This window comes from Photinus pyralis, unplaced genomic scaffold, assembly GCF_008802855.1.
Source record: "Photinus pyralis isolate 1611_PpyrPB1 unplaced genomic scaffold, Ppyr1.3 Ppyr1.4_LG8, whole genome shotgun sequence".
NCBI lineage: Eukaryota > Metazoa > Arthropoda > Insecta > Coleoptera > Lampyridae > Photinus > Photinus pyralis.
In genome coordinates, this window is record NW_022170819.1 from 17,671,417 (window position 1) to 17,698,523 (window position 27,107).

Here is a 27,107-nt window from a genome sequence, read left to right on the forward strand (position 1 = left end):
GAATCTGAAAAATAGTAGGAAGAATTCGAATAAATAGAGGGAATAAAACGAATGTTAAGGACCAAAAGATCTAAATATATGGCAGTCGAATAATAATTACCTACTATGATTTTTAGACTGTTATAAATTGATTGTTAGTTAATTGTAAATAAATAAAACGACGTAATTAAATTGACGTTACAATATGAAAGTTGGAAGTTAATTTACCATTTTTAGAATCAAATAAACAGAATTTTTCAAAAATATTAGATTTGCAATGTTTGACAAATGGTAATTGTAACTAATGGGAAATAATTGAACCTATGGGAAAAATTCAAAAATTTGTATTCTAACCTCAATTTAACTGTTTATGTTTTATATTATGAAACGAATTACCCGAAATTCGACAAAAGAAAATCCAGGAAGGGCTACAACTAGCTCTGAGGCTGTAGAAACCGGTACAAAACCCAACTTGTCTCAATTTAAGTTGGAACCAAAACGAAATCTGCACTCAAAACGTACTCATGTCCCAGTCGAATATGAGGAACCGACAAACCCCAAGAAGCCTTCCAAACTCATCGAAAAGACCTTCGCGTCATCTGCCCCGAAAGATTGGGAGAAAGCTTTCAGAAACCTTAGGGAAATGCGTAAAGATTATGATGCGCCTGTCGATACAATGGGATGTGACCGCTGTGCGGAGGATGGCGCCCCACCTGAGGTATTTCCCTCTTGTTTGTTTTTGCTTGCTACACTTAGTCATTTAGGATCAGCGACTTCAATCTCTTATATCGCTAATGTTGAGCAGCCAGACGAAGGATCAAATAAATCATGCGACCATGTTAAAGCTACGAGAATACGGTTGTAATTTAACTGGAATGTTGGAAATCTCAGAGGAAAAGTTGGGCGAAATAATTCGTCCTGTCAACTTCTGGAAGGTGTGTAGCGGAACTCTTTGTATGCGGTCTTAGCATTCTCTTACAGACTAAAACGAAAAATATTAAGCGGGCAGTGGAAATGATTAGAGATGAGTTTAACAGTGACATTCCCAAGACGGTGGAGGGTTTATGCAGATTGCCCGGAGTCGGTCCAAAAATGGCACACTTGTGCATGAAGACCGCATGGGGGGAAATCAGCGGCATTGGTTTGTACGACCAATAAATTGCAATGTTCTATCATTTTTCACAATAGGGGTAGATACTCACGTTCATCGTATTACTAATCGTTTAGGATGGGTGAAAACAAAAACACCTGAGGATACACGAAAAGCTTTAGAGGCGTGGTTGCCTCGTGAGCTGTGGAACGACATAAATCTCCTAATGGTCGGATTTGGCCAACAGCTTTGCCAGCCTGTCAAGCCTCAATGCCATAATTGTCTAAATAGCGATTTGTGTCCCACTGGAATGAAAGAGTTGAAGTCTCAAAAAGGGAAGGGAAAATAGTTTTTGTATGCACAAATAAAGTTACTTTTCTATAGCTATTTCTTTGCTTTTCCTATGCTGAAAATTATTTCTGTATCTTTTATCTTGGAAAATTCCATCCACTGTGCAGGGAAATTACTAAGACAAGTGAACATCAAATTTTAATAAACTTTGCAAGTGCGCAATTTTAAATAACAATTGGAATTTCTGTACAAATTTTGTTGTGAACTTTGTGTAGGTACTTTTGAGAGTTGTTTGTGTTATTAGAATTTATTTACATTTGTTCTTTGTGTTGTGATTACTTTATTAGAATCCTACTGTAAGCGGCTCAAAAATTGATTTCTGATACTGCAAACACAATTTGAACAATAAGAAAATACATTTTCCTAATCTACTGTCATCATAAAAGCTAACCAATCCCTACCCTTAATGTGTGGTCGATTATTTGAAATTGAAACACAATTTGGACATAATCACAATGATCTAAAACCTTTAGCCCACTAAAACTTGAACAAATCTAACAACAAAAAGTTTTATTACATCACTTATTTACACGTTTTTTCTTTTTATGTTTCAAATTTTGTCTCTTCCGCAGTGCGGTTTCATGTTTCTGTTTTTGTTGCTCCATCCTCCCTTTCTTCTGGAAAGTTTTGCTTTTCTGCACGTTTTTGGTCGCCTTCTTCTTTAAAATCTTCTTAATATCTTTTTTAGAAAGAATTTCCACAGCTTCGTCACGACTCTCGCGCTTGCTCGGTTTCAAATCGAGCTCCATACCTGGCAGTAGCTCTTGATCATCGCCCACAGCATCAGAATCAGCTTCTTCCTGGTCTGACTCATACGTAGGTTGATTTGCGCCGATCCAGTCATTGGTCTTCGTAAGCTCGTTCGCCGATATTTCCGTTATTTTTACATTGACTTCGCTATCGTCGTACTCCTTCGAGAATAGGTCTTCGACTTCGGGTATCGGCGCGTACGATTTGACTAACTTCTTATAGGACTCTCGGGCCTCGGCTTTTAGACGCTTTTTTTCTTCTTTGAGCTGTTTCTCAAACTTTTCTTTCGCCTTCTTCTTCCGTTCTAACTTTCGTTTATGAAACCCCGTGAGGAACTCCCTACAAGAGTAGTTGAGGTTATGTTTATCATATTTTCATTGCAAAACTTGATGAATACCTGCGCTTAGTTTCGTCGAATATTAAATGTACTTTATTCTTCTTTTTTACTTTAGTATTCCTCGATTTTGGTTTTGGATACATTTTTGGAATGTAAACTTAACCTAACATGTGTTTAGGCAGAGGCGTAGTTTTAGAGAAGCTTTCAAAATTCGGAGCATGACCACCAAAGGCCAGCAAACAGATACAATTGTGCAAATAATTAAGAGGAGCCAAAACGGAATCTTGCACCGCAATTGGGTGGTTATTAATAAGTAATAAAAAGCTTTGCAACTGTCAATAACGGTTTATGAAAAGTAAAAAAGTTGCAGGATGCACGCCACTGGGCACTTTCAGTGATCCAAATCAGCAATTCACAAACCACAAAGTTTAAATTTAGGCAACATTTTCCGCTAGTTACTTTAAATGGTTCGTTAAAATTCACATAAAGAGTAATCGGCAAGACAACCAGTAAATTAGCGCTACGATAAAGAAAAAGTAATAAAAAAAGAGTCGTTTTGCTTTCATTCCTCCCGAATTCCGTCGACCAATCAGGAGCAAATCGAGCCATAAAGTCGGGCTCATCAGCAGTATGGCTGTCAGTATAAATTTGAACCTTGAATAATGAACTTCCCTTCTGTGAAATCTTTATATAAAAATTTGGGCTGTTTTAAATTAAGCTTTAAACACATAGAAGATGCACGAAGGAGTTACAAAATGACTTTTAAAGTTAATTGAGCCTCATTAGAAGAAGGTAAGTAACCTCTTGGTCGCACAATTTCTAATCAAACCCCAAAAATTCTTTCCTTTATAATTACACAAATATGAACTCCATCATTTTTTACGATATTTACATTAAGTTTATCTATTTGGCTATTTTTAGTTACGTGCACTTATCGAGGGTAGGTGTGTTTGAAATTTTAATCAAAATTTGCATCCCATTGGAGATCTTTTTATAAAACTTTCATTAGCTGTATTGATTTACCATATGGCCTAAGTCTGAATCTAACTAGGTAATAATTTTATTGATCCCACTCTATTTGTAATATCCGTATTTATTTACAGATTTTGTTGTGAGTAGATCTGGAAGCCACGATGACATCGAGCAGGTATGTGTCTCTGTGTTTACACATTCCTTTTGTAAATAAGGATTCCGGCACTGTTTTAATATTCAAGATTAGCCTTTTGTGTAATAGAAGATTTAAGTTCGATGACAATAATGACACCTGTACTTAAGGTTGAAAATAACGCATTTTTCCTTAATGGGAATATGTTGCAATATTTTGATAACGTAGGAATTGTATGTTAATTACGTGAGGCAACTGTCATTACTGTTCATTTAGGTTTTTCAAGGTATGCGATATGATTGAACTTTCACGCTGAACGTTTTGAAGATTTTCTGAGGCACAACACGTACTTTATTCCCTATTCGGGTTTATGATCCATGTGGGAAACAGTTTAATCCAAAATTTGGGCATGAGGTTGTTATCTTTATAACAAGTACTGAAAAGTGAAATGTGGTAAAAGTTGCTTTCTTCGAGAATAAGCAAATTTGTCTCAAAAATAAATATTATGTACATATCTGTAGTTTGAGTTACTTACCTTATTGTTGATGTAAATGTGTACTTAGGTTCTTTATAATTAGTTGTATTGTTACTTTCATTTTTTCTGTGAGTGACACTGTGTGAATGTACTTATCTTCATTAGGAAATAGATCTTTCTTTGTTCCTTTCTTTATCATAATTTTTTTTGGAGATGTTATCAGCTCCTTAGTGAATAGGTACCAGGCATGAATTCAATTTTAACTTGTAGATACCCACCACACGTCATGATTGTAAGTGGTATAGAGAGAGTAGATAGAAACAAGCATTTTTTAACATACCGAGGGCCCTAAATGCTTGGTTTGAGAACTACCATGCCCAAACATTTTTTTTTAAATTACACTTTTCACCGCAACTCTGTCTCCCCTTCTGTTATCTTACTAACAAGGGGAGCCCACCTACAGCAGCACCTAAGCGCACCAAAGGCCCATTGTAGTTCCCTCTCCTTCGCAACTGGGTTCAGAGAGTTCTTCACCCGCTTGGCACCTAGATCAAGTTTACCTGACTCACATAGCCTATCTAAAATTCACCGGCAGTCAAGGGCCATAGGCCATCGGAACCTGTCAACCTAAATATGATGTAAATACGGAAGGTTTATCTCTGTTCAAATTTGAAATATAAGTTACACTGAAGGGCTGTTAATGGTAGTGAGAATCTACAGGGTGTTGTTTCATCAGGAGTCATGTTCCGTTCCGTCGACATTGAAAATTGTATCTTGTGTTTGCATATGTTGTACACCCTGTACGTCGGTAACAGCACGTTTGCAGACTTATGTTTATATGAACTTTTAGTCGTAAAATAAGCCAAAGAATTAGCCGTATTTAGGAACATCCTGTATATGCTTATTGTGGTAACCTATACTGTGGTTCTATGCTGACCAAAGTAGAAGTTGATGCCAGGTCTCGGTTGAGTAAAAGTCGAGGGGTGAACCACTGGTGAAGTATGGTGTACAAGTGTGATGAAGTCCGTGAAGTTCATATGAAGTTTTGGTGAAGTTTAAGTGAACTATTGGAAAAATGCATGAATAAATATTAAGTTAGGAACAGAAGAATTAAAACTTTTGTTAGATAGTGGATCCTCAGTCAGCATTATTTTTATTTCTACTATAAGAAAATTTTTTTTCCGGGTCGATCTGAGACAATTTTTTTTTCGGGGGTCAAAAAAAGGCAGTGTAGAACCTTCCTTTTTTACCAAAAATCGACTGCACCAAAATTTCTCGGGAAAACACTTTTTCTTATTAATTTTGGTGCGTAGAATCCAAAACATTTCGTACTTTTTCGATCAGACTTCTCAATCAAAAGTTATAGACTAGAAACCAATTTCGAAAGAAAATTCAAAGGGCTGTAACTTTTGACCTAGTAGCCCAATCTTGGAACTGTTTGAAATTATGGATTCTACAGGCCACATTCTATAAGAAAATTTTTTTTCCGGGTCGATCTGAGACAATTTTTTTTTCGGGGGCCCAAAAAAAGGCAGTGTATAACCTTCCTTTTTTACCAAAAATCGACTACACCAAAATTTCTCGGGAAAACACTTTTTCTTATTAATTTGGGTGCGTAGAATCTAAATCAATTCGTACTTTTTCGATCAGACTTCTCAATCAAAAGTTATAGACTAGAAACCAATTTCGAAAAAAAATTCAAAGGGCTGTAACTTTTGAACTAGTAGCCCAATCGTGGAACTGTTTGAAATTATGGATTCTACAGGCCACATTCTATAAGAAAATTTTTTTTCGGGGCTCAAAAAAAGGCAGTGTAATATACCTTCCTTTTTTACGAAAAATCGACTGCACCAAAATTTCTCGGGAAAACACGTTTTCCGAGGTAAAAGTTTTATGCAGGGCTGTAATGTTGCAATGTTTGAGAGGAGGAAAAATATTTGTATTAATTGCACAGATGGTGTAAGGAATGTAGAACAGGTGGTTGTAGTGAGAATGTCAATCCTATAAAAAATTCCACCTATTTTGAAGCGAAAAGTATTACATTTTTGGACAAGGTCTTTCCATAGCTACACGGAATATGCTCTTTCAATTTAACTTCAGAAAACACCCTTTAATGGTCGGTGTGGTAATAAGGGCGAGCTTTACTATCACGCCAACTCTCGCAAAATGAGTGACTGCATTTTTTAACATTTTTAAAGTAGGTGGTTATAATACACTTTTGCAATTTTGGAAAGCTTTCCTTATATTCCTTGTATTTATAAAACTGTATTATTGTATGAATGTAAATGTTTCATCTTTTTCTCTAAGCTATAGACTACATCTTTCTAGACTGTCTACGGGCCCGCTTTCAAGTTAGTCTGTCTTGTGTAACCGCTTAGTCACATTTACAGGGTTTGGAAACCTCCAAGCAGAAAATAAATTTTATTCTCTACAGCAAATAGTCTCATTCCAACTCCAGTTTTCTTTACATTTTTTGCACAAATTAATTGTCTGGAACCTTTTTACCAGTTTCCATTTAATGTAGATCTAATAACACCCCACAAGGGAGATGCACAGTTTTGATTGACAAACTTGTTTTTTAACGTAACTAGCCACTATAAATATAGCGCAATGAACGTTTTGCACCTGGGGCCTTAACTCTTTGGGACACCCTGTACTTACAACACTAATCCCTCAAATTAAAATAGACCCCTTGTTGCAGACTTGACCGTTTATTCGTCTTATTGGAAACCGGAAGCTCGGCAGTCACGCGATCTGCCGCCGCAAAGCAGCTGGGCGAAGTACAAAAATTACACCCGCACGAATTATACACGTTACTCTCACGTACCGCATTGTACCTACGATCCACCAGTTGGGAAACGAGAATTGCGGCCGCCGAGGCCGTCCGGGCGATTGTGGCGAATGTGCCACAGTGGGAACCCGTCGGACTCGAATTCAAAACCGGTAGGTAAAATGCTGCGAGTCCGATTTTTGCTCAACATCGGCTTTATAGAGGAAACTCAGTCGTTATCGTGCGTCGGTAGACTGCAATTTAATCAATTTAATATGGAGAAGGTCCTAGCGAACAGTACACAACTCATGGCGTCCGAAGGGCGCGAGTACGATTTAGAGGAAGATTCCGCACTAGGTATAGACACAAAAGAGAAATTGGCCAAGCAGAGACAGCTCCTCAACGCTCGTCTAGGCTTGGACGTAGTTTCGAAAATCGGAATCGAAATTTCCGGCTTGTTTACGAACGAAGACTTGTCCACCCCGACGCCTGACGCACAAGAAAACAATTTTAAATGGGAGGACAATAATAGGGTATGCTCTCCAATGCGAAATGCTCTTAAAGACTACCATAAATTTCTCAGAAACCCCTCCGAGACATCGTATCGGGCCCGGGAAAAATCATTGGGTTAAGCTCGAGGGAGATGAACAGGGCGCGGCGGAAAGCGCGACAGGCAGTAAGTAAGCAGAGATCTCGGGAACCTGCCGATGATAATAATTTCGAAGAACCCGACAAAAAGAAGACAAAATTTGAAGAAGATAATAATTACACTAATTGCGGTAAGATTTTGTGTTCGTTTAGTTGCGTTCGTTCATGAATTTTTCTCTAGCGATTGAATGCGATGGAGGGGATTCCGGCGATTGGCCGTTGGAGTGGTTTTGTGATCAGTTAAGTCAAGACTTGTTTAGTAGTAGCTGGGAGTCACGTCACGGTGCCGCCACTGCACTTCGCGAGGTTATATCCGTCCATGGCGCTGGATCTGGAAAGTCCACTTACTTGTTACAGTCTGAGGTAATTGTGATTAATTAATAAACATTAAAAATTGTCTTCCCCAAAAAGAATTTTAATGTCGCCCGCGAGAAAAACCGAAAAGGAGCTTATTTTTGAACGCAATGACCTCGACTGGCGTGCCCTAACAACCAATAGAAAACCCGTATTTTCGATCGTGGCAACCGCGCTCGCTTTCCCTAATACGCTTCTTGTAATCACCAGACATACTTTCGTTCACGTTCGCTACGAAGTGGTATCTGTGTAAATTTCTTTGTTTTTCAAAATACAAATTCAAAACCAAATTTTGAAACACAATCGGCACTCTTAATATTTGGGGGCGAGATTGACTCCTTTATATTAACGAATTATTTTTCTAATTCTAGATGGATGAGTATCATCAAATTTGGTTAGAAGATATTGCTTTAAGATTACTATGCGTCTTGGCGTTGGATAGATTTGGAGATTTCGTGTCGGATGCAGTAGTCGCACCTGTCAGGGAAACCTGCGCCCAGTGCCTATGCGCCGTAATGAAGTTAATGGACGAGAAGAGCTGCAGGGAAACTTTAAAAGTACTCATTCAGCTTCTATCGCAAAAGGAATGGGAGGCCCGCCACGGCGGTCTGCTGGGTTTAAAGTACCTTCTCGCAGTAAGAGAAGACATGATCAACGTGCTTCTCTGCGATTCCTTTCCGTACATTCTCCAAGGGTTGTCCGATCCGGTCGATGACGTTAGCGCCGTTGCCGCGTCCGCTCTAATACCAATAGCGCCTAAACTGATGGATCTGGTACCGCAGTATGTCCCGACCGTCATTGAGAAACTATGGGACTTGCTTTCAGAGCAAGACGAACTAGCTGCCGCTTGTAACAGCTTTATGGGACTTTTAGCCTCGATTTTGAGTTTGCCAAAAGCGCAAATTTCGCTTCCTCCGCAACCGTTAAACGACGTAGTTCCGCGACTGTGGCCGTTTCTCAGTCACAACACCTCTTCAGTAAGGAAAGCGACTTTGCAAACTCTTAAAACGCTGACGGAGAAACCCATCAATAGCGAGATACTCCAGTGGGACGCCCAATTGTTGCAGGATGCAATGAGGCACGTTTTTCAACGGGTGCTGGTCGAGCCCAATGTGGATGTGCGGAACGTCGCCGAACAAGTGTGGACGAATCTCGTTAAAAATTCGGGACTTGTCGAACTGCTACACGCGTCCTGCCCGTTTATAAGTGTTTGGTTATGTTTAAGCATGCAGGGAGTTCGGATTGCGTTTGATTCTGGCATGTTTATTCGCGCGAAGACGTCTAGAGAACGGCGAAGGTATGCTATCGAGGGCATGCAGAAATTCGACGATACTGCGCCTCCAAAGTTATATCTTGGTGGTAAGCGAATCATGTCCCTCTAAAGCCCCTTGATATTCAAAGTACCATAACTTTATAATTATAACCCTGTATCACACTTTAAATACGCCTGTAGCTCTGTATACAAGGTTCATTCTTTAATTGTATTGGGGATACAGCAGAGCTGATAAAAACTAATACCAATGTACTTAAATCAATTTAATAATAATAATAATAATTTTTATTTCAAAACAAATGAATATTGGAAACATGTGATTGGCCGATCCCAATATTGACTTAAAATTTTTGAATTTGAGACTCTTGGTGATCTGACATGAAAGCTATCTGGGTCGCACAATGGATTCTATGCACTGGGTTTTTTATAAGAGTGTCTGCAATGCAGTTAACATAGCGATCAGAAGGGAAAAAAAAGTTTATTATGAAATTAAGTTTAGGGCAAATGATTCTAAAACACTGGTATAATTTGAGGCAGCTAAACTATACTAAAAAATGCAAGGATGACTCCCATGTACTCCCTTCGCACTTAGCAGATCCAGATGAGATTAACAACTGCTTTATAAATAATATTCCCATTTTAACTATTAACAGCTCTGAATTAATCCAGTATTATAATAATAATGTTAGAGGCACAGTCGGATCTAGTTTAACGTTTCGTAGAATTGAAGAAATGGAAGTGCTTAAGTACATTTCCACAATAAAATCCAACGCTGTAGGACATGATGGCATTGCCATAAGCATGATTAAACGCTGCTTGCTTTTTTTGTTACCATTCTTGACACATGTTGCTTCGCAAGATCTGAATTTCCTGCCACATGGAAAATTTCACACGTTATGCCTCTGTCTAAAGTAAATGTACCTAGCGAATTTAAAGATTTAAGACTTATTAGCATTTTGCCCGTTATGTCAAAAGTCATGGAAAAAGCCATCGAATCCCAACTCAGAAGCTACCTCATGCTAAACAATATTTTACCTGAACATCAATCTGGATTTAGATCGAGACATAGCTGTACCACAGATTTGCTTAAAGTAACAGACGATGTATTACATGCAAGAGACGCTGGAAAGGTTACCCTACTAATATTATAGATTACTCTAAAGCGTTCGATACGATCTCGCATGAGGTATTGCTGGCTATACTACATTATATTGGGGCTTCGCAATCTGGGATTTCACTAATTAATAGTTATCTCAATAATCGTCAGCAATCAGTATTTTGAAATGGTCAGGCATCAAAGTACTTAAATATCAAAAGAGGGGTCCCTCAGGGATCCATATTAGGACCTTGACTGTATTTAATTTACACACATGCTATCCCTTCTGTTCTAAAAGATTGCCAATATCACCTATATGCTGACAATACTCAGATATATTTTTCGTTTCATCTGAATTTACGTTACAGAGGAATATTAACTCCTCCGTCGCACAAACATGAATTTTTCAAGAGATCCTTTAGTTACCAAATTGTACATCTGTATAACAAGATACCATCTGATTTCAAAACATTAAGCCAAGTTAATTTTAAAAAAAGGCTGAGAATGCATTTCTTATATAAAAATTAATTTTTATGCACTTAATTGCTCCCTTCAGTTGAATCTGCCTGCTTTCGTGTCCCATTAATTCCAATAATATACCTATATGATTATGCGTGTATGAAACGTGTACCTATATGTATATAAATAATTATGTACCTTAGTGTTCACTGGAGATATTCTTTCTTTAATTTTTTACATGTTTATATTTTATCTGTGGCCATATCAATATTAATTTCTATATGTTATATCGGGTTAGGTGGAAGAGCAGCACATGGCATACATGTCATTGCTGAACCTCGCCCATTCCTAGTGAATAAAGGCATTTATTATTATTATTATTAATTAATTGATTGACAATGACAAAAATTTATTCCTAATGACATTAAAGTATTAAAATAAAATCCCTGAAAAAAAGAAAAGCTTCTTGGACATATAACCCCGCACTCAGGCGGTCGATAAATAAAATACAAAAATCTAGTTTTTTTAAGAAGCCAAACAATCTGGAATCTGATCAGGAAACGTTTGCGATATTCAGGTGCACTTAACAACAGAGACATAAAAACACTGGCTGACTCGAACTGGTTTGATAAGTAGATGAAAAATATTTGGTGGTTGCTTGTTCAGTAGAAACTTTAAACTTTTAATGAAGAACAAACCTTGTAGAATGGTTTTACTGAGCTGACAATTGCTTTGTTTCATTCTTGAACGATTTTATGGTGATCATGTGGTTTGACCTGCATTGTTTAATAAAATTTTAAAGCGTTCATTCTTATCAAACAAAATACGAGGCTTATTCATTTGAAATCCATCTTTGGTCAGATTAGCCTTGGAAACAATTGATGTTTTGCAAGGTGTACAGCGATTTTAAGTCTGTGACTTTAAAATAGCGTTATAGTACGTCGGGTACATGGCTAGAATGGGGAAAATACTGCACTTTTTGATTGGAATATGCAACTTTCTGTGGTAATAGTTAATACCAAAAGGCAACTTTTGAGATAGGGAGCCACTCGAAAATCCGTGCAGAAAACCAAAATGGTTGCCGTCAAAATGGCGCCATTAGGCGCAATATATTTTTTTGTATCTCTGCTCCTAATAGTCCGATTTTAATTTTTCTTTTTTATTGAAAGCTCTTGTGACGAGGAAACTTTTTTGCTATATAACATTTATCTCTAAAACTTAAGGATTTAGCACAATTTAAAAAAAGTGTTTTTTTACGAATTTGAATCACAAGTAAGCTCAACCCGATTTTTATGTGTAACTTATGTAAGGATTTGTATTATTCAGCACAATATTCTGACTCTTAAGGTCTGACGATGAATCGGTCTATACGATTCGAAGTCAATTAGCTAAAGAAATATTAAAATTCAATTATTTGAAAAACGAGTTTTATTGTATCAATTTATATCTACAAATAATACACTACGTCAAGAAAATAGTGGTTGCTATTTAAAAACAGTATGCCCCCTTTGACCGTGCAGAAGTATGCTACTGACCCCAAGTGTTTTTTTTATGAATTTGAATTACAAGTAAGCTCTTAATTGTGCAATATCCCGGTCTTTTCGACAAAAAAGGCCATCGTTTAGAAATTCAATCGATACAACCCCAAAACTCCTTGTATGTACCTTGCAAGTTAGGAAAATTTCAATCCGCCATGTTTTTTTTTTAAAAAATGCGCAATATTTGTTTCATCAGGCACGAGATCAAGCATTATGAAAATTGAAAGGAAACGCTTTGTCAATTTTTTTCTCTGAAAAACAGAAAATACACTCTGCAAGAAACACTCAGTATATCAACTTTAACTGTTACTCTCGCTCTTACTTATCCTATTTTATTTAACTAGTTGGTTTAAGATACGACGAATGTGAAATGTGGAGTGCTTATTTATCAGATCATGGGCTTTTTAAGGGTTTTCTCTCGGGTTTTCTTTAAGAATATTAACGGAATATTATGATTTCCAAGTTTTAGATACCTATTCATATAAATTGAATCATTTTTATTATACAGGGAATCCACCTTCTGTAAGCGGACGATAGATCCTCAATTGTTGAGATTAATGGTAACGGTTTGTTGGTACGAGAAGCCTGAGGAGAAGCCTAAAACGTATTTTTAGGTATATAGGGTGTTCTCAAGGACAACCTATACACTTTGATATTTTTTATAGGTATCCCCGGGTATCCCTTAACAAAAGAATTATTTTTGTAGGTCTTATCGTTTTTTTTTTTCGTAATTTTCGATATGCTTTTTATATAGGGTGAAAATTTTATCTTCAAAACATTTTTTAAAGAAGCTTTTTATGACATCCATAATTATAAAAAGTTTGCTACCAATCCGCGTACATTCAATTTGGGGTCAGTAGCATACTTCTGCACGGTCAAAGGGGGCATACTGTTTTTAAATAGCAACCACTATTTTCTTGACGTAGTGAATCATTTGTCGATACAAATTGATACAATAAAACTCGTTTTTCAAATAATTGAATTTTAATATTTCTTTAGCTAATCGACTTCGAATCGTATAGACCGATTCATCATCAGACCTTAAGAGTCAGAATATTGTGCTGAATAATACAAATCCTTACATAAGTTACACATAAAAATCGGGTTGAGCTTACTTGTGATTCAAATTCGTAAAAAAACACTTTTTTTAAATTGTGCTAAATCCTTAAGTTTTAGAGATAAATGTTATATAGCAAAAAAGTTTCCTCGTCACAAGAGCTTTCAATAAAAAAGAAAAATTAAATCGGACTATTAGGAGCAGAGATACAAAAAAATATATTGCGGCTAATCGCGCCATTTTGACGGCCACCATTTTGGTTTCCTGCATGGATTTTCGAGTGGCTCCCTATCTCAAAAGTTGCCTTTTGGTAGTAACTATTACCACGGAAAGTTGCATATTCCAATCAAAAAGTGCAGTTTTTTCTGGCGTACCCAACGTACTATTAGTTGCCGTCTAAATCGAGGTCCAAATATAATCAATTTTTGTACAAATTCATGCGTGAATGCAAGCAGTGAATGGAAACGCATATTTTGCGTATCCAGCTGTCAAGGAATGGTGTTGAGAATTTAAGAGTGGAAGAGGGGAGACGAATGATAAGCCACGACCAGGTGCATTGAGTACTGCATCAACAGAGAGGAATGGAGCATGTGTGGGAAACCTAATCGTGTAATTTGAATCAGAGCAATTTCAGAAAATGTTGGTTTTCAGTTGGATGAAGAAATACAACATGCAGTAAAAGAATTCTTCGAGCAGCAGCCATAAGATTTCTTTTAGCAGGGTATACATCGCTTCATGAGACAATGGGATATGTGCCTTAATTGTGGTCATAATTATTTTATTTGTAAACATATTTTCCAATAAATTTTTCCTGGATCAAAGTTGGGTTTCAATTGAACAAACATCATATTAAATTGATACATAAAAAGTAAGTAAGTACAAAATACCATTAAAATGGAGGAGTAAAAAACAAAAAGCCTTCATAAAGTTTGTACTTTACGTGTTATGTTGGGTTTAACAATCATTATCACTATCATTAAGGTAGCCAATAGATAAAAAGGTGTGGTTTCGTTGGTTGGCCACGCACAATAAACCTTTGTTTCTATTGACTATCTTAATGATTTAACCCACCATTAATGTCACACGAAAAATGTTGCTCAGGTGACATATACAGGTTGTTTCAAATTGGGTGGCACTATTGCGAACTTTCTTAGTGCGTAGAGTTGGAAAGACAGTTAAATTACCAAAAGTTGTCCTGTCTTACCGCTTCCCACGCCATTTTGAAACTATTGCAAATATCAATTTTATCTTGCAACCCCTCTCTTTTATTATCTTGCTCTCCGTAAGTCTGTCTGATGTCTTTTCATTTTTCAATGAATTGGGTAGATAGACCCTTGTGTAAAACTGCCACAATTTTAAATTTGGCTCACTTTTTCGCGAGTTTGCGGTACTTTGCATATCAAGGGAGTGTCAGGAAATGGCTCCCACCCCTCATAATCAAATCTTCACTTGGTCACTATTTTACTCTGTCCACAGGAAGCGAAACTACCCCTTTAGCTGTGAGGGAGGCTAACTCGATGCAGGTGCGGTGTATGGCTGCTAGAATGTTAGGTCATCTATCGTGCTACATAATCAAACCTGCTCCCGGAATCGACTACAGTCAAAATGTGGAAAAGCCAATCGACTGTTACGTGAAAGTCTTACTAGTTTACCTACAATCGAAATCTGCCCTGCAACGTTTAATGGCGGGCTTAGTTATAGCCGAATGGGCGAAGCTCGACAAGGGGACTGGCGAGTGTCCCATCTTACTACGGCAACGACTTCACGCGTGCCTATGCGAATATGTCTACTTCGACGAAATTGCGGTTAGCTTTACAAGACTGGCGCAGGAAACGAAGGACTTCATTGCCATGATGAAACACTACAAGGTTCCTATAACCGTGGAGAACGATAGCGTTTTAACACTGGAGCACATCCAACAATTGACCGGTCCCGATACCCACGTCACGCTGCAGAAGGTTAAACTGAAGCCAAAAGTGCAGGAGAGCTTGGAGGAGCGACGCAGAAACATTCAGGGCTCCGTGTCGCAAACGAGCAGCGATCAGTTCATGCTTAGCGTTAGTACTTTGGCGGCGCTATCCGGGGCGATCGTCATGTTCCATTCACTACCAGAGAAATTAACACCGGTCGTTAAACCGCTGATGGAATCGATTCGCAAGGAGAAAGATGAAAATTTGCAAAAGTTAACGGCCGAACATTTGGCGCAGTTACTGAATCAGTGTCGCGATCGCGCTCCATGTCCTAACGACAAGATTCTCGTCAACTTGTGCACGTTTTTAAGGTTAGTCAATTCTTGGCACTTAAATAAATAGGTATGCGTATGCAAGGATGTATATCCACTTCCTATTTTTCGCTGCTAAGTGATCCTTTTCTTCTTTTTTTTTTGTACGGTCATTGACAAAGGTAATGATTGTCTAATGCCGACAAAAAACCCTTAGTAACTTTAACTTAGCTCAAGCTAGGAAGCTAATAATAAATCTGTGTAATGTATTTAACATCAAATAATTTTTAATTTGCACGCTTTTACACACATAAACTACACATCTAAAAACAAATATTAGGGTAATTTGATCATTACTTTTACACAGGGTGTCCCATTAATGGTCACAGGTCAAATCTATGGAACCGTTAATTGCACAGCTTCGGGAAAAAAATTTTGTCAACAAAAGGGACCAAGAGAAATCGCTGGAAATTATTTTCAAGTTTCTAGCTTCGCCGCTAGAGGGCGTACGATTCATGGTTAAGTAGAAAAAAAGACTTTTGCTAAAATATACGCAACAAACAAACATTTTGATACAGCACATATTGCTCTAGCACAGGCACGTCAAACACGCGGCCCTCCGTTCTGAAACCTGCAGACCGTCACGATGTTTGCAAATTATAACATTTAATTGTACCGTGTATCCTATTTTGGTTGAGACTGCAGTGTATCTCGGCTGTTTTTAAAGATAGAGACTTGCGGTTTTCGCGAACCTGTGACACTTTTGTGAAACCACAGTCAGAATCAATCTAGCTTCGTTTGTTTCTGAGATGCAGGGGGCCGGCTCGTGTAGCGCAGTTTAGTTAAATCTGGACTGGTTGCTGGTTCGAATCCGGGTTCGGGCATGGATATTTGTAAATGTATAGTGGCTTGGGCCAAATTTTGAATTGAATTTCCTTTATTCCAAGTGCCTATGTATCAAATTTCGTTTAAATTCTTCCATAAATAAAAAAGTTGGCACTGCGCATGCGCAAAACCAAATTTTGAAATTGGCGTTTGATTTTCCTTTATTCCAAGTGCCTATGTATCAAATTTCATTCAAATACTTTCATAAGAAAAAAAGTTTGCAATTCGGTTTATAAAATTCGGGTAAAAAATGTGATTGTATAGTGGGTTGAGTGGGAAGAGTAGCAAATTGCTAACACTCCGCCCACTATAAAATAAAGGCAATAAAATAAAATAAAATAAATAAATGGTCGAGATGCGAAAAGGGCACTGTGAATTTTGAATCGATTCGACTCAACTTTTGGCATTGCGTATTATATGGCTAAAGCTATGCCCATATTGAATTTCATGCAATTCAGTTCATAACTAACGGAGATGTAAAACCGATCGGACATTTCTAAACAAAATTATCGTTCACACAGACAGATAGAGGAACAGACAGGCAAAGGAACTGACGGACAGACCAACAGACAGACGACAGACAACAATACAAAATTATAAATGATCTCTAGGATGGTTAATAAACGGAAAAAGTGTAAAATTATGGAACATGTAAAAAATGGTTTGTTGGTTTTTTTACAATAACTTTTTTAGCAATAAACGCAGAAAAAATTCCTTCCTTGGTGTAAGCCTCGACATCATAACGAACCAAATAGCGAAAAAAGTAGAACAATAGCTCTTAAGATAAAGAACTAGTAGCGTCGCAAAACGAGCGGACGGACGGACGGACAAAGTGGCCACAATAGCGCATTTTTTTTATTTTTGTGGAAATGCGCCAAAAAAGGTAAAAACTGCCTATTTTAGATATTGTTACGTAGAATCCAGTGGCGTAGTAAAAAAAACTTTTGGAGCACTGTTTCTGAGGTTTGACCCGAAGTTGGTTTTAAATGCAAAACGCTGTATATTTTAACGTCAATTTTTGTGTGTTCTTTTTCTTAATTACATTGATGTATCACAACTGGATTGTTTTAATTTGGGCGATAAAAATCAATAAAAACCTTTTTCTTACTCTTTTTAAATAGTAGGCCATGGATTCATTGAGATTTTGATTTTTTTATTGTATCCATGGTAACTAAGGCAGCCGATATCAATAAAAATGGCAGACGGCAGAAATATGTCATTTCAAAATGTTGAAAAATATAATATAATAAAAAAAATATAGGATCATACATCAATGTAATCACAAAAAAGAATTCAAAAAATTGTACATATACAGAGTGTTGCATTTAAAAGATACCAAGTTTGGGTCAAATCTCAGAAACGGTAGTCGACAATTTTCTTTTATTACGTCACCACCAGATTCTACGTAAAAATATCTAAAATAGGCAGTTTTACCTTTTAACCACCCCTACGCTAGTAAAAGAGGTATTTTACAGAAATACACGTTTTGAGGTACCAGAAATCCGAATCAAACAAAATTTTGATGTCACTGTGGTACCCATATTCTTAGACATAAAAGAAAGGGCTGTATTTTTTCGTGTTATTGTATTATTATTAATGTGAACTTTTTTATCATGTGGCCCGCAGTCAGATGTGGAAACCTTAAAATGGTAAATGAGTTTGACATGTCTGCCTAGCATATATGAGACGTGGGGGAAGGGGAATTGAATGTAACTTCGGTGTAGGTTAACCGATTTTCACATAACAGGTCTTGTTGGAAAGAGCTCTCTTCGTGGAATCAAATTTTACACGAATAGAGTCTTTAGTAAATGTGATGAGTGGTAGAGGGCGCGATGTGTTTTTTTGATTGCGGCAAATCTAGAAACTATACTGCATTCACTATGGCGCTGTGTTTGAAGATAAACACACACAGGAAAAATATAAAACGGTCCCAAATTATTGTAAAGCAGTGGCGTAACTAGGTAGGTGCCAAAGGTGGCGCGGCACCGCGCTCTGGATGGGGGAAGGCGCGGAGGGCACTAAGTCGGGATGGGCAGTACGTGGTGTACCGTATAGGCCAGTCATAAAAGACAAGAATGGCAGTTAAATTCTAATACTTTGCTAAAGTCGACTACAGGGTGCACTGAAATCCTCCTTTAGGATGAACCGAACATTGTTAAAAAGTAAAAAAATTATCAAAGTCTTTGTGTGAGATGTAAGGGATTTCAGCGCATTTTGTGTGGCAGATCAGGACTTTTATTAACCACAATCAATAAGATTTTGTCGGGGGCCCCATATTCCCTTTGTCGGTACCCACCTCCGACATCCCGTTCGCCCGGAATTCGCGTTTGAAGTTTTTACTCCACCGTTAGTAAGATCTTGTCGAGAGTTACCACACTCCCTTTGTCGGTACCCGCTTCCGACGCCGCCACAGACCCGCCGTTTGAATCAAAACACTTTTACCACGTTATCTTAAGTGCCTCAATATGAATGGCGACTGTGTTGAAAAATAGCCTAAGAGTGTAGCTTCCAAATGTATATAATAAAAGTTGTTTATTACACTTTCTTAATTTTTTATTTCAAAACGTCTGTTACGTTCTGGATGGCCCTTGTAGTACAAAGTTACAGCGGTAGGAAAAGGCTGCAGATTTAAAATAATAATAATACTTTATTTGTGATCTATACAATAGTCTGTATTAGTGTAACCAGCATTTGCACGCAATCATTTCTACGACTTGTGCCCCATGCCATAGTTAAATTTGACGCGAGAATTGGAAACACTATAAATAAATGTACTTATTTCTATTCTTCATTCAGTGAAAGATTTCGTTATTGAAAGCATCTTTCTAAAATTTAAGTATGCAAAATTTGTGTGTAAATTCGAAAGGGTGCAGTTTTTTTATAATTTCGTGTAAAGTTTCTCTCAAAAATAGCGCAGTGGTAAATGATAAGGCGCCAAAATCTGGTAGGGCGCCAAAACCTTATCTTGCACCGCTTTGAAAAATACCTAGTTACGCCACTGTTGTAAAGCAGAAATATCCAGCACTGCAAACAGAAATAAGTCTTTGACATTCACAGCTAATGACATTTCAACAGTTTAGTTGGCAACAGAAACTAACAGCTTGCAAAATTCGCTACTCGTTTTATATTTCAGTGTAATACTTACTTGTGTTTTAACCAATCACACTGAAAGTCAAAGTTTCCCTATGCTTTCTACCGCTACCTTCTTAAAATGAAGGTATAGGAACTAATTTCCAGCGATTTCTCTTGGCCTCTTTTGTTAACAAAAAATTCCCAAAGTTGTGCAATTATTGGTTCTATAGATATGACCTGTGATCTTTATTAATGGGACACCCTGTACATAGGCGTCTATAGGGGCGAAAATGCGCTTCGCTCTAGTGGGCGGCACCCTTAATACTGTAGGCTTACATGGTATCCTTCTATTTTATTTACAAATTCTAGATGTGATCCAGAATTTACTCCAGTAATTCATCACAACCAAGGTGCGATCTCCCCGCCCGCGGTATGCTCATCAACGCCCCTGTGGAATCGTTCCATCGGCAATTACAACGGAATCGTTATGTTAAACAATCTACAGAAGAACGCTGAGAGGGCGGCGTTTCGCAGACTGAACAGCGCGGGACGAGGGCCGGGACGGCCGCCTGCCACCGACATTCCACTGGAGGAGCTCTTCAAGGAAGAAAACGAAACGCAAAAGGCGAACCAAATTCAGAGGCGTGGCGCGACGCTGGCGCTGACCGAAATCGTGAAATATTTCGGCGAGAATCTCCCAGCGTTTCTGCCGAAGATGTGGGAGCTTATGGTGGGACAGTTGGTGAAAATAGTTAGTCCGGACGAGTTCGTCGCCGAGACCTGGCTGGGGAAGTGTAGCGAGTCGGAACAGTTAGTGTGGGCGTTGCAGGTTCTGGAGGTCACTTGCGATAGTGTGCACGTAAATTTGAGACCGGCCATGATGGACGATAGTATTCCGCGTATTTGTGTTCTATTAGCTCATCCTTTTAGGGCTGTGAGACATTTAGCTTCACGGTGTTTAGCCGCCCTCGCCAATATCGATTCGGTTCCCGTAATGGAGTTAGTTGTCGAAAGGGTGTTACCGATGTTGGGCGCCACCAGTAATGATATTGAAAGACTAGGAGCCGTCGAAGCTATCGCGTGTATTGTCGAGACTTTACAATTTAACATCGTTCCTTATGTCGTTCTTCTGGTCGTGCCGTTACTCGGTCGTATGTCCGACCAGAATCAGTGCGTGCGCCTAATGGGTACTCATAGCTTTGCGACGTTGGTACAACTCATGCCCTTAGATGGAGTCGTGCCTGAGCCGCCGTCTTTTAGAACCAGTGGGTTGGTCGGAAAGCGGAACAAGGAGCGGGAATTTTTGCAGCAGCTGCTGACGCCATCTAGCATTCCGGATTATGAAGTACCTGTACCGATCGATGCCGAATTGCGAAGTTATCAGCAAGCGGGCGTCAATTGGTTGGCATTTTTGAATAAATATAAGCTACATGGAATTTTGTGTGACGATATGGGCCTCGGCAAAACACTCCAATCCATCTGTATTTTGGCGGGCGATCATTACGTACGCGAGCAAGAGTACCTGAAAACGAGAGCTGCCGATTGTGAACATCTTCCGTCTCTAGTCATATGTCCGCCTACGCTTATAGGTATGTACTACATTTAGTTGATAGTACGAACATAGTGATCTTTACTGTCACAGACTAAAATACTACAGAAGGTTCAAGAGATCTGTTATGGTGAAAAATCTCTGCCAGCTAGCGCTCCCAACATAAAATGTTTTAAATCTTGGTTTAAAAAAAGAACCTCTATATTCTTCATGAATTAATGGATGACTATTCTATAATACATAAAGTGTGTCGCACAAAACGCAGATGTAATTGGTTGACAGTTTTGTTTTCTAATTTTCTATTTGGGCATTCTTTACTTAAATGTTCCGTTTTACAACATCTAAAACATTCCGTTTTCTTTGGTTTTGTGCAATCCCTATATCAAAATGGCATCAGGGCGTCTGTGTAACATTTGCATGTTAGTTTCTTCAACCAACGTTTTCCGTCTGATTTGCTCTCCCCGTCATACATCTCTATTGCCTTTGTCAAATCGCGCCGCTTCTGGCATTCGCGTTGGCGCCACTGCGTTATCCACGGGCGTCGGGGCCATTTGTGCGAACGTTCTTTCAAACATCACGTCGCTGGTCGCCTGATGTGAGATGTACACAAATTATGCTATTATATGTTCATTGAAGTGACTGTTTTTATACTAGACGACGTCTAACTCTCTCTTATCAATGTCATTTTCCGTTCCTCCTTCCTACTACCATTACCATTTCAATTATAAAAAGATCTTACAATACTTTCCTTTATCATATTCCACTCCTCTCTATTCCCTCCTATTTTTTTTCCTTGTTCTTCTAGTCACCTTCTGTACAACTCCACAGTGTTTCTTGTCCAGAACTGTATCTCCTTGATTTTTTTGCTTCTCTCCCTTGCTTATTTAAACACATTTCCATAGGTTGGTCATTAAATTCTATTCTTGTTCCTATCTTAAATTCTTCTACTTTTCCAGTATTTTTCATTTATTAAAGTATAATCAATTGCTGATCTTCCCCTTCCTCCCATTTTATGTGAATTGCTCGTCTCTTCCCCTCCACTTCCATTTTTCGTTCCTGTATTTCTGCCTCTTTAATTTCTTTTATTTTATTTTGCCTTTATTTTTGAGCGGGCGGGGTTTCAGCCAAGGCTGCTCTACCAACCCAACCCACTATACATTTACAAATATCCATACCCGAATCCGGATTAGAACCAGGGGCCCTTAGTAACACAGTTCAGCTTAACCTGAACTGCGGCAAATTTCCCTTTTTTTACCCCTGTTGAGATACTTTCTTTTGCTCTGCTCTTTCTATTTCCCTCTTAGCGAATGTATTCCCTCGATATTCTTTCTTTTCTTTTATCCATGATTCTATCAAACCAATGACTCCCTATCCTCTTATGAATTCCCAGAATTGAGCATTGAGCTAACCCCACCATGTTCCATAAAATCAATTTCATGTTACTGCGCTCCATTTTTATTTCACTCTGCTTTTTTCTCTTATTCCGTTGCACCCCCCCCCCCCCCCGACTCTGCCTTCTGTTACTATTAATTTCTCCATCCAAACCCCTCCTCTTGTGTTTTCTTTCTCTTTGCACTTACTAGCTCTTTTGCTTCTTTACTCTGTCTTTGCTCTTTTTCCCTATATTCCTGTCCTTTATCTTGATTTTTTGCCCTTTTTTCTTTCATCTATTTCCATTATCAATATTATCCATTTATTGTCATCTATGTATATGCCACCACTTCCTTTTAACTTTTCCTTACCCCTCATAATTTTCCTCTTCTTTTCCCATAGTTCCGCGACTATTATCTTATTTCCCCTACTTCAATTGCTCTCGCCTCTGCTTGTAGGTTTTGTTTTAACCATTTCTCCATGCTTTCTCCCTCTTTTCTTTTTTCCATCTATACTAATGTTATATTATTTCTCTCTTCTCTCTTTCTTTTCCTTATCCCATTGCTTTCCCATCTCTTCCTTAGGTTTCCGATTTGTTCCCGCATCGTCTTTTTCGCCTAATCTATTTTTTCTGTTTTCTTTGCCATCCATTTATTGTATCATATTTCCCTCTTTACTTTTATTCCTTCCATCGGCTTTTCAATCGATTCTTCTATGTTTTCCCCTGCCCTTATTTCGCTGTCCTCTATTCTCTCCTTTCTCTCCATCCTTTGTTCTGGAGATCTTATAACTTTCTTTCTCTTCAAACCACTCTCTCTCTTTCGCTTCTTTTCTTTTCATTCGCTGGGTTGAGGATTAATTTGTGTATACGCAACGTCAACTTTCTTATTTATTGAGATATTTTGTTGAAATTTTAAGGCTTCTAGTAAAGGCGAACATACTGCATATTGTAAAGACTAGATGTGCGCATGCGCAATCTTAATTTTTTGTTTCTAATACTGATCAGTGCATCATTTTTTAGCGCATTTCAAAATAAAAAAAAATGCGCTATTGTGGCCACTTTGTCCGTCCGTCCGCTCGTTTTGAGACGCTTTTTTTATCTTAAGAGCTATTGTTCTACTTTTTTCGCTATTTGGTTCGTTATGGTGTCGAGTCTTGCACCAGGGAAGGAATTTTTTCTGTACCACAAAAAAACAAAAAACCGTTTTTTACATGTTCCATAATTTTATACTTTTGTCGTTTATTAACGATCCTAGAGATCGTTTATAATTTTGCATTGCTGTCTGTGGTCTGCCTGTTGGTCTGTTCCTTTGTCTGTCTGTCCCTCTATCTGTCCTTGTGAATGATAACTTTGTTTAGAAATGTCCGATCGCTCTTACATCTCCGTTAGTTATGAACTGAATTGCAATAATACGCAATGCCAAAAGTGTAGTCGAATCGATTCAAAATTCACAGTGCCCTTTTCGCATCTCGACCATTTATAAACCGAATTGCAAACTTTTTTAATTATAAAAGTATTTAAATGAAATTTTATACATAGCCACTTGGAATAAAAGCAAATTTAACGCCAATTTCAAAATTTGGTTTTGCGCATGCGCAGTGTCAACTTTCTTATTTATGGAGGGATTTAAATGAAATTTGATACATAGCCACTTGGAACAATAGAAAATCTAACGTTAGCTTCAAAATTTAGGTTTGCGCATGCGCAGTTCTTTCATATTTGTGGCCGGATTTTTACTATTTTAACAAAAGTTGCATCTTACAACTAGGAAATGAATGCAAGTTGAAATGCGCTTTATGTAAATCGTTTACGATTACTTTTTAACTTGTTTTAAATTTAGGAGATATTGATTGATATCAATTAGCTCCCAAAATCAACAAGCCAAATGTAACAGCTGTAGTGTTTTAATCTGTGCTGATTATTAAACGTGCATACTGAGATCTTCCTCTCATTTTAGGACATTGGGTTTACGAAGTAGAAAAGTTTCTTTCGCAAAAATACTTAAATCCGTTGCAGTATAACGGAAATCCGACAGAAAGAGAGAAATTACGTAGGAAATTTAAAAAGCACAACCTGATTGTCGCGTCCTACGATATCGTACGTAAAGACATCTCTTTCTTTTCGGCGATAAAGTGGAATTACATAATTTTAGATGAAGGTCATATTATTAAAAATGGCAAGACGCGTACTAGTATTGCCATAAAGAATCTAGTCGCGAATCATAGACTGATTTTGAGCGGTACCCCCATACAAAATAACGTTTTGGAGCTGTGGAGTCTGTTTGACTTCCTAATGCCCGGCTTTTTGGGCACGGAGAAGCAATTCACCGCGCGATATTCGAAACCGATACTGGCGAGCAGGGATCCCAAGTGTTCGACGAAGGAGCAGGAGGCCGGAGCGCTCGCGATGGAATCTCTGCATCGGCAAGTTTTACCGTTTTTATTGCGAAGAATGAAGGAGGACGTTCTTGACGATCTACCGCCGAAGATTACTCAAGATTATTATTGCGAATTAAGCTCATTGCAGGAACAGCTTTATGATGATTTCTCAAAATCGCAAGCGCATCTCACTCTACAGGTAAGATTTCTCAGCCTTTCTTCCTATATTATTTTGGAAGTCTATAGCACTCACACATTTAATACTTTGGGAAAATAATCGATTGTACCGATTCATTGATTAATCAAATAATCGATTAATCAAGCACTTGATTAATCAAATAATCGATTAATCAAATAATCGATTAATAAAAATAATCGATTAATTTAAAAGAATAATCAAACCCGATTATCGATTATCATTTGATTATAATCGATTAATCGATTTTTTTGGCCAACGCTAGCTAGGATCACCTTTTTTTATTACCTTACCCATATGAGGGTTCCATGTTAACCTCTGGTCAAAGTTCACTCCCCCAATCTTGATTATTTTCCAGCAATCGTTCTCGACGGGCGCCACTGCCAGTTCAATGCAAGGCAACACGCACATCTTCCAGGCCTTGCGATACCTCCAAAATGTGTGCAACCATCCAAAGTTGGTTCTGAATTCGTCCCATCCTCAGTATTCGCAAATCATCGCTCAGCTGCAACAGCAACAGTCTCTGCTGGACGATATCAATCATTCCGCGAAGCTACCCGCCCTCAAGTGAGTACCAAACGCAAATCTGCATATGCTAGAAACGTAATTTATGTAGGCAACTTCTGCAAGACTGCGGTATTGGTTCGACCGAAACGCAAAATTCGGAATTGGTAATAAACCAACATCGCGCCTTAGTTTTTTGCCAGCTAAAGGCCATGTTGGACATAATCGAGTTCGATCTATTCAAGAAGAATATGCCGTCAGTTACCTACCTTCGACTGGACGGATCCATTCCTCCAGGACAAAGACATTCCGTTGTTACAAGGTACCTCAAAGATTAATCGATTAAAAGCTACTTTGATTACTTTTCAGGTTTAATAATGATCCGTCCATTGATGTGCTCTTACTCACGACGCAAGTCGGCGGGTTGGGATTAAATTTGACCGGTGCAGATACGGTTATTTTTGTCGAGCACGATTGGAATCCAATGAAAGACCTTCAAGCTATGGATCGGGCGCATAGGATCGGTCAGAGAAAAGTGGTGAACGTATATCGGTTGATCACTCGAAATACACTTGAGGAAAAGATTATGGGGTATGTATTGCTAGCAGACAACTAATGAAAAGCGTATTTTAATTGGAAAAATGAAGTGAATTGAGACTCAGTTTTTATTATTCTAAATAAAAAAATAAATAAAAAATAATAATTAAAAAAAAAAAGACTGTTTGAGTCTCAATTCACTTTATTTTTCCAATAAGAAATCACTCAAACACTTATGGGAGTCCTTCATCAACAAACATATTTTAATGTTCTTGTCTTTTTCAGGCTTCAGAAGTTCAAGGTCCAAACGGCGACAACCGTGATCACTGGAGAAAACAGTCGTCTCGAATCGATGGGCACCGATCAACTGCTCGATTTATTCTCACACAAGCCTCTAACCGGAAGCGGTTCTGTGGGCGGCCGCACAGATGCAAACGGCGTTCGCGCCTTATTAGACTCCCTGCCCGACTTGTGGGACGAAAGACAGTATGAGGATGAATACGATTTATCTCAGTTTATGGATAAGTTACAAAATTAATTTTTTTTGTATGCGTTTAATTAATAAATTGTCTCTAGTCGTTTTTGACGTACACTTAGAAGAGTTTTATAATTTAGTACAACGATCGATTCTGTATTAGGGCCTAATTTCTTGTATCCACTTGCATGTATTAAGTTGAGAATAATTTGGAATTATAGTTTTAATGATGTTAATGTATAGGTAGTGTGTGTGTAACTAGCCATAATTTATTTAAGTAACTTTAATTATCATATTTTACACGCTGTATATTGTAATAGAGGCTTAAACCACAGTTTATTATTAACCTTTAATTTTGATATTCTACTTTTATGTTTTTTGTTATATTTGAAGTGGGCGAGGTTGCAACAGTCTTGGTTGCAATCAGAGCTGGGCAGAATACTTTCAAAAAGTATTTGAATACTAAATACTTTTACATCCAGCACTAGCGAATACTAGATACAGATACATTGAAAAGTATTCAAATACTTTAGAATGTATTCGAATACTAATCCTAGCGATTTTGGAACAGATCCATTTTTGACCATCCGTTTGTCCGCGTGCATGCTAACTTGTTTAGAAACGTGCGATCATTTT

At 38.0% G+C, this 27,107-nt stretch overlaps 3 protein-coding genes across 3 annotated transcripts; 2 read left to right on the forward strand and 1 right to left on the reverse strand.

Annotated features, from left to right (window-relative positions):
- Positions 1-235: 235 nt before the first annotated feature.
- LOC116179164 (endonuclease III-like protein 1) lies at positions 236-1,553 on the forward strand. Its single transcript, XM_031498879.1, has 4 exons — positions 236-697; positions 744-914; positions 961-1,120; positions 1,168-1,553. Exons 1-4 carry the CDS (start codon positions 350-352, stop codon positions 1,416-1,418), a joined length of 930 nt encoding a protein of 309 aa, XP_031354739.1. The 5' UTR covers positions 236-349; the 3' UTR covers positions 1,419-1,553.
- A 360-nt stretch (positions 1,554-1,913) lies between these two features.
- On the reverse strand, positions 1,914-3,011 carry LOC116179165 (nucleolar protein 12). The gene is made up of 2 exons (XM_031498880.1): positions 2,568-3,011; positions 1,914-2,509 (listed from the first exon to the last, which is right to left on the reverse strand). Exons 1-2 carry the CDS (start codon positions 2,648-2,650, stop codon positions 1,939-1,941), a joined length of 654 nt encoding a protein of 217 aa, XP_031354740.1. The 5' UTR covers positions 2,651-3,011; the 3' UTR covers positions 1,914-1,938.
- Positions 3,012-3,139: 128 nt separating this feature from the next.
- On the forward strand, positions 3,140-26,805 carry LOC116177840 (TATA-binding protein-associated factor 172). The gene is made up of 14 exons (XM_031496974.1): positions 3,140-3,299; positions 3,611-3,654; positions 6,789-7,030; positions 7,080-7,390; positions 7,441-7,636; positions 7,687-7,868; positions 8,231-9,218; positions 14,759-15,563; positions 19,830-21,049; positions 24,339-24,958; positions 25,314-25,522; positions 25,572-25,781; positions 25,829-26,050; positions 26,282-26,805. Exons 2-14 carry the CDS (start codon positions 3,641-3,643, stop codon positions 26,532-26,534), a joined length of 5,472 nt encoding a protein of 1,823 aa, XP_031352834.1. The 5' UTR covers positions 3,140-3,299; positions 3,611-3,640; the 3' UTR covers positions 26,535-26,805.
- Positions 26,806-27,107: the final 302 nt, after the last annotated feature.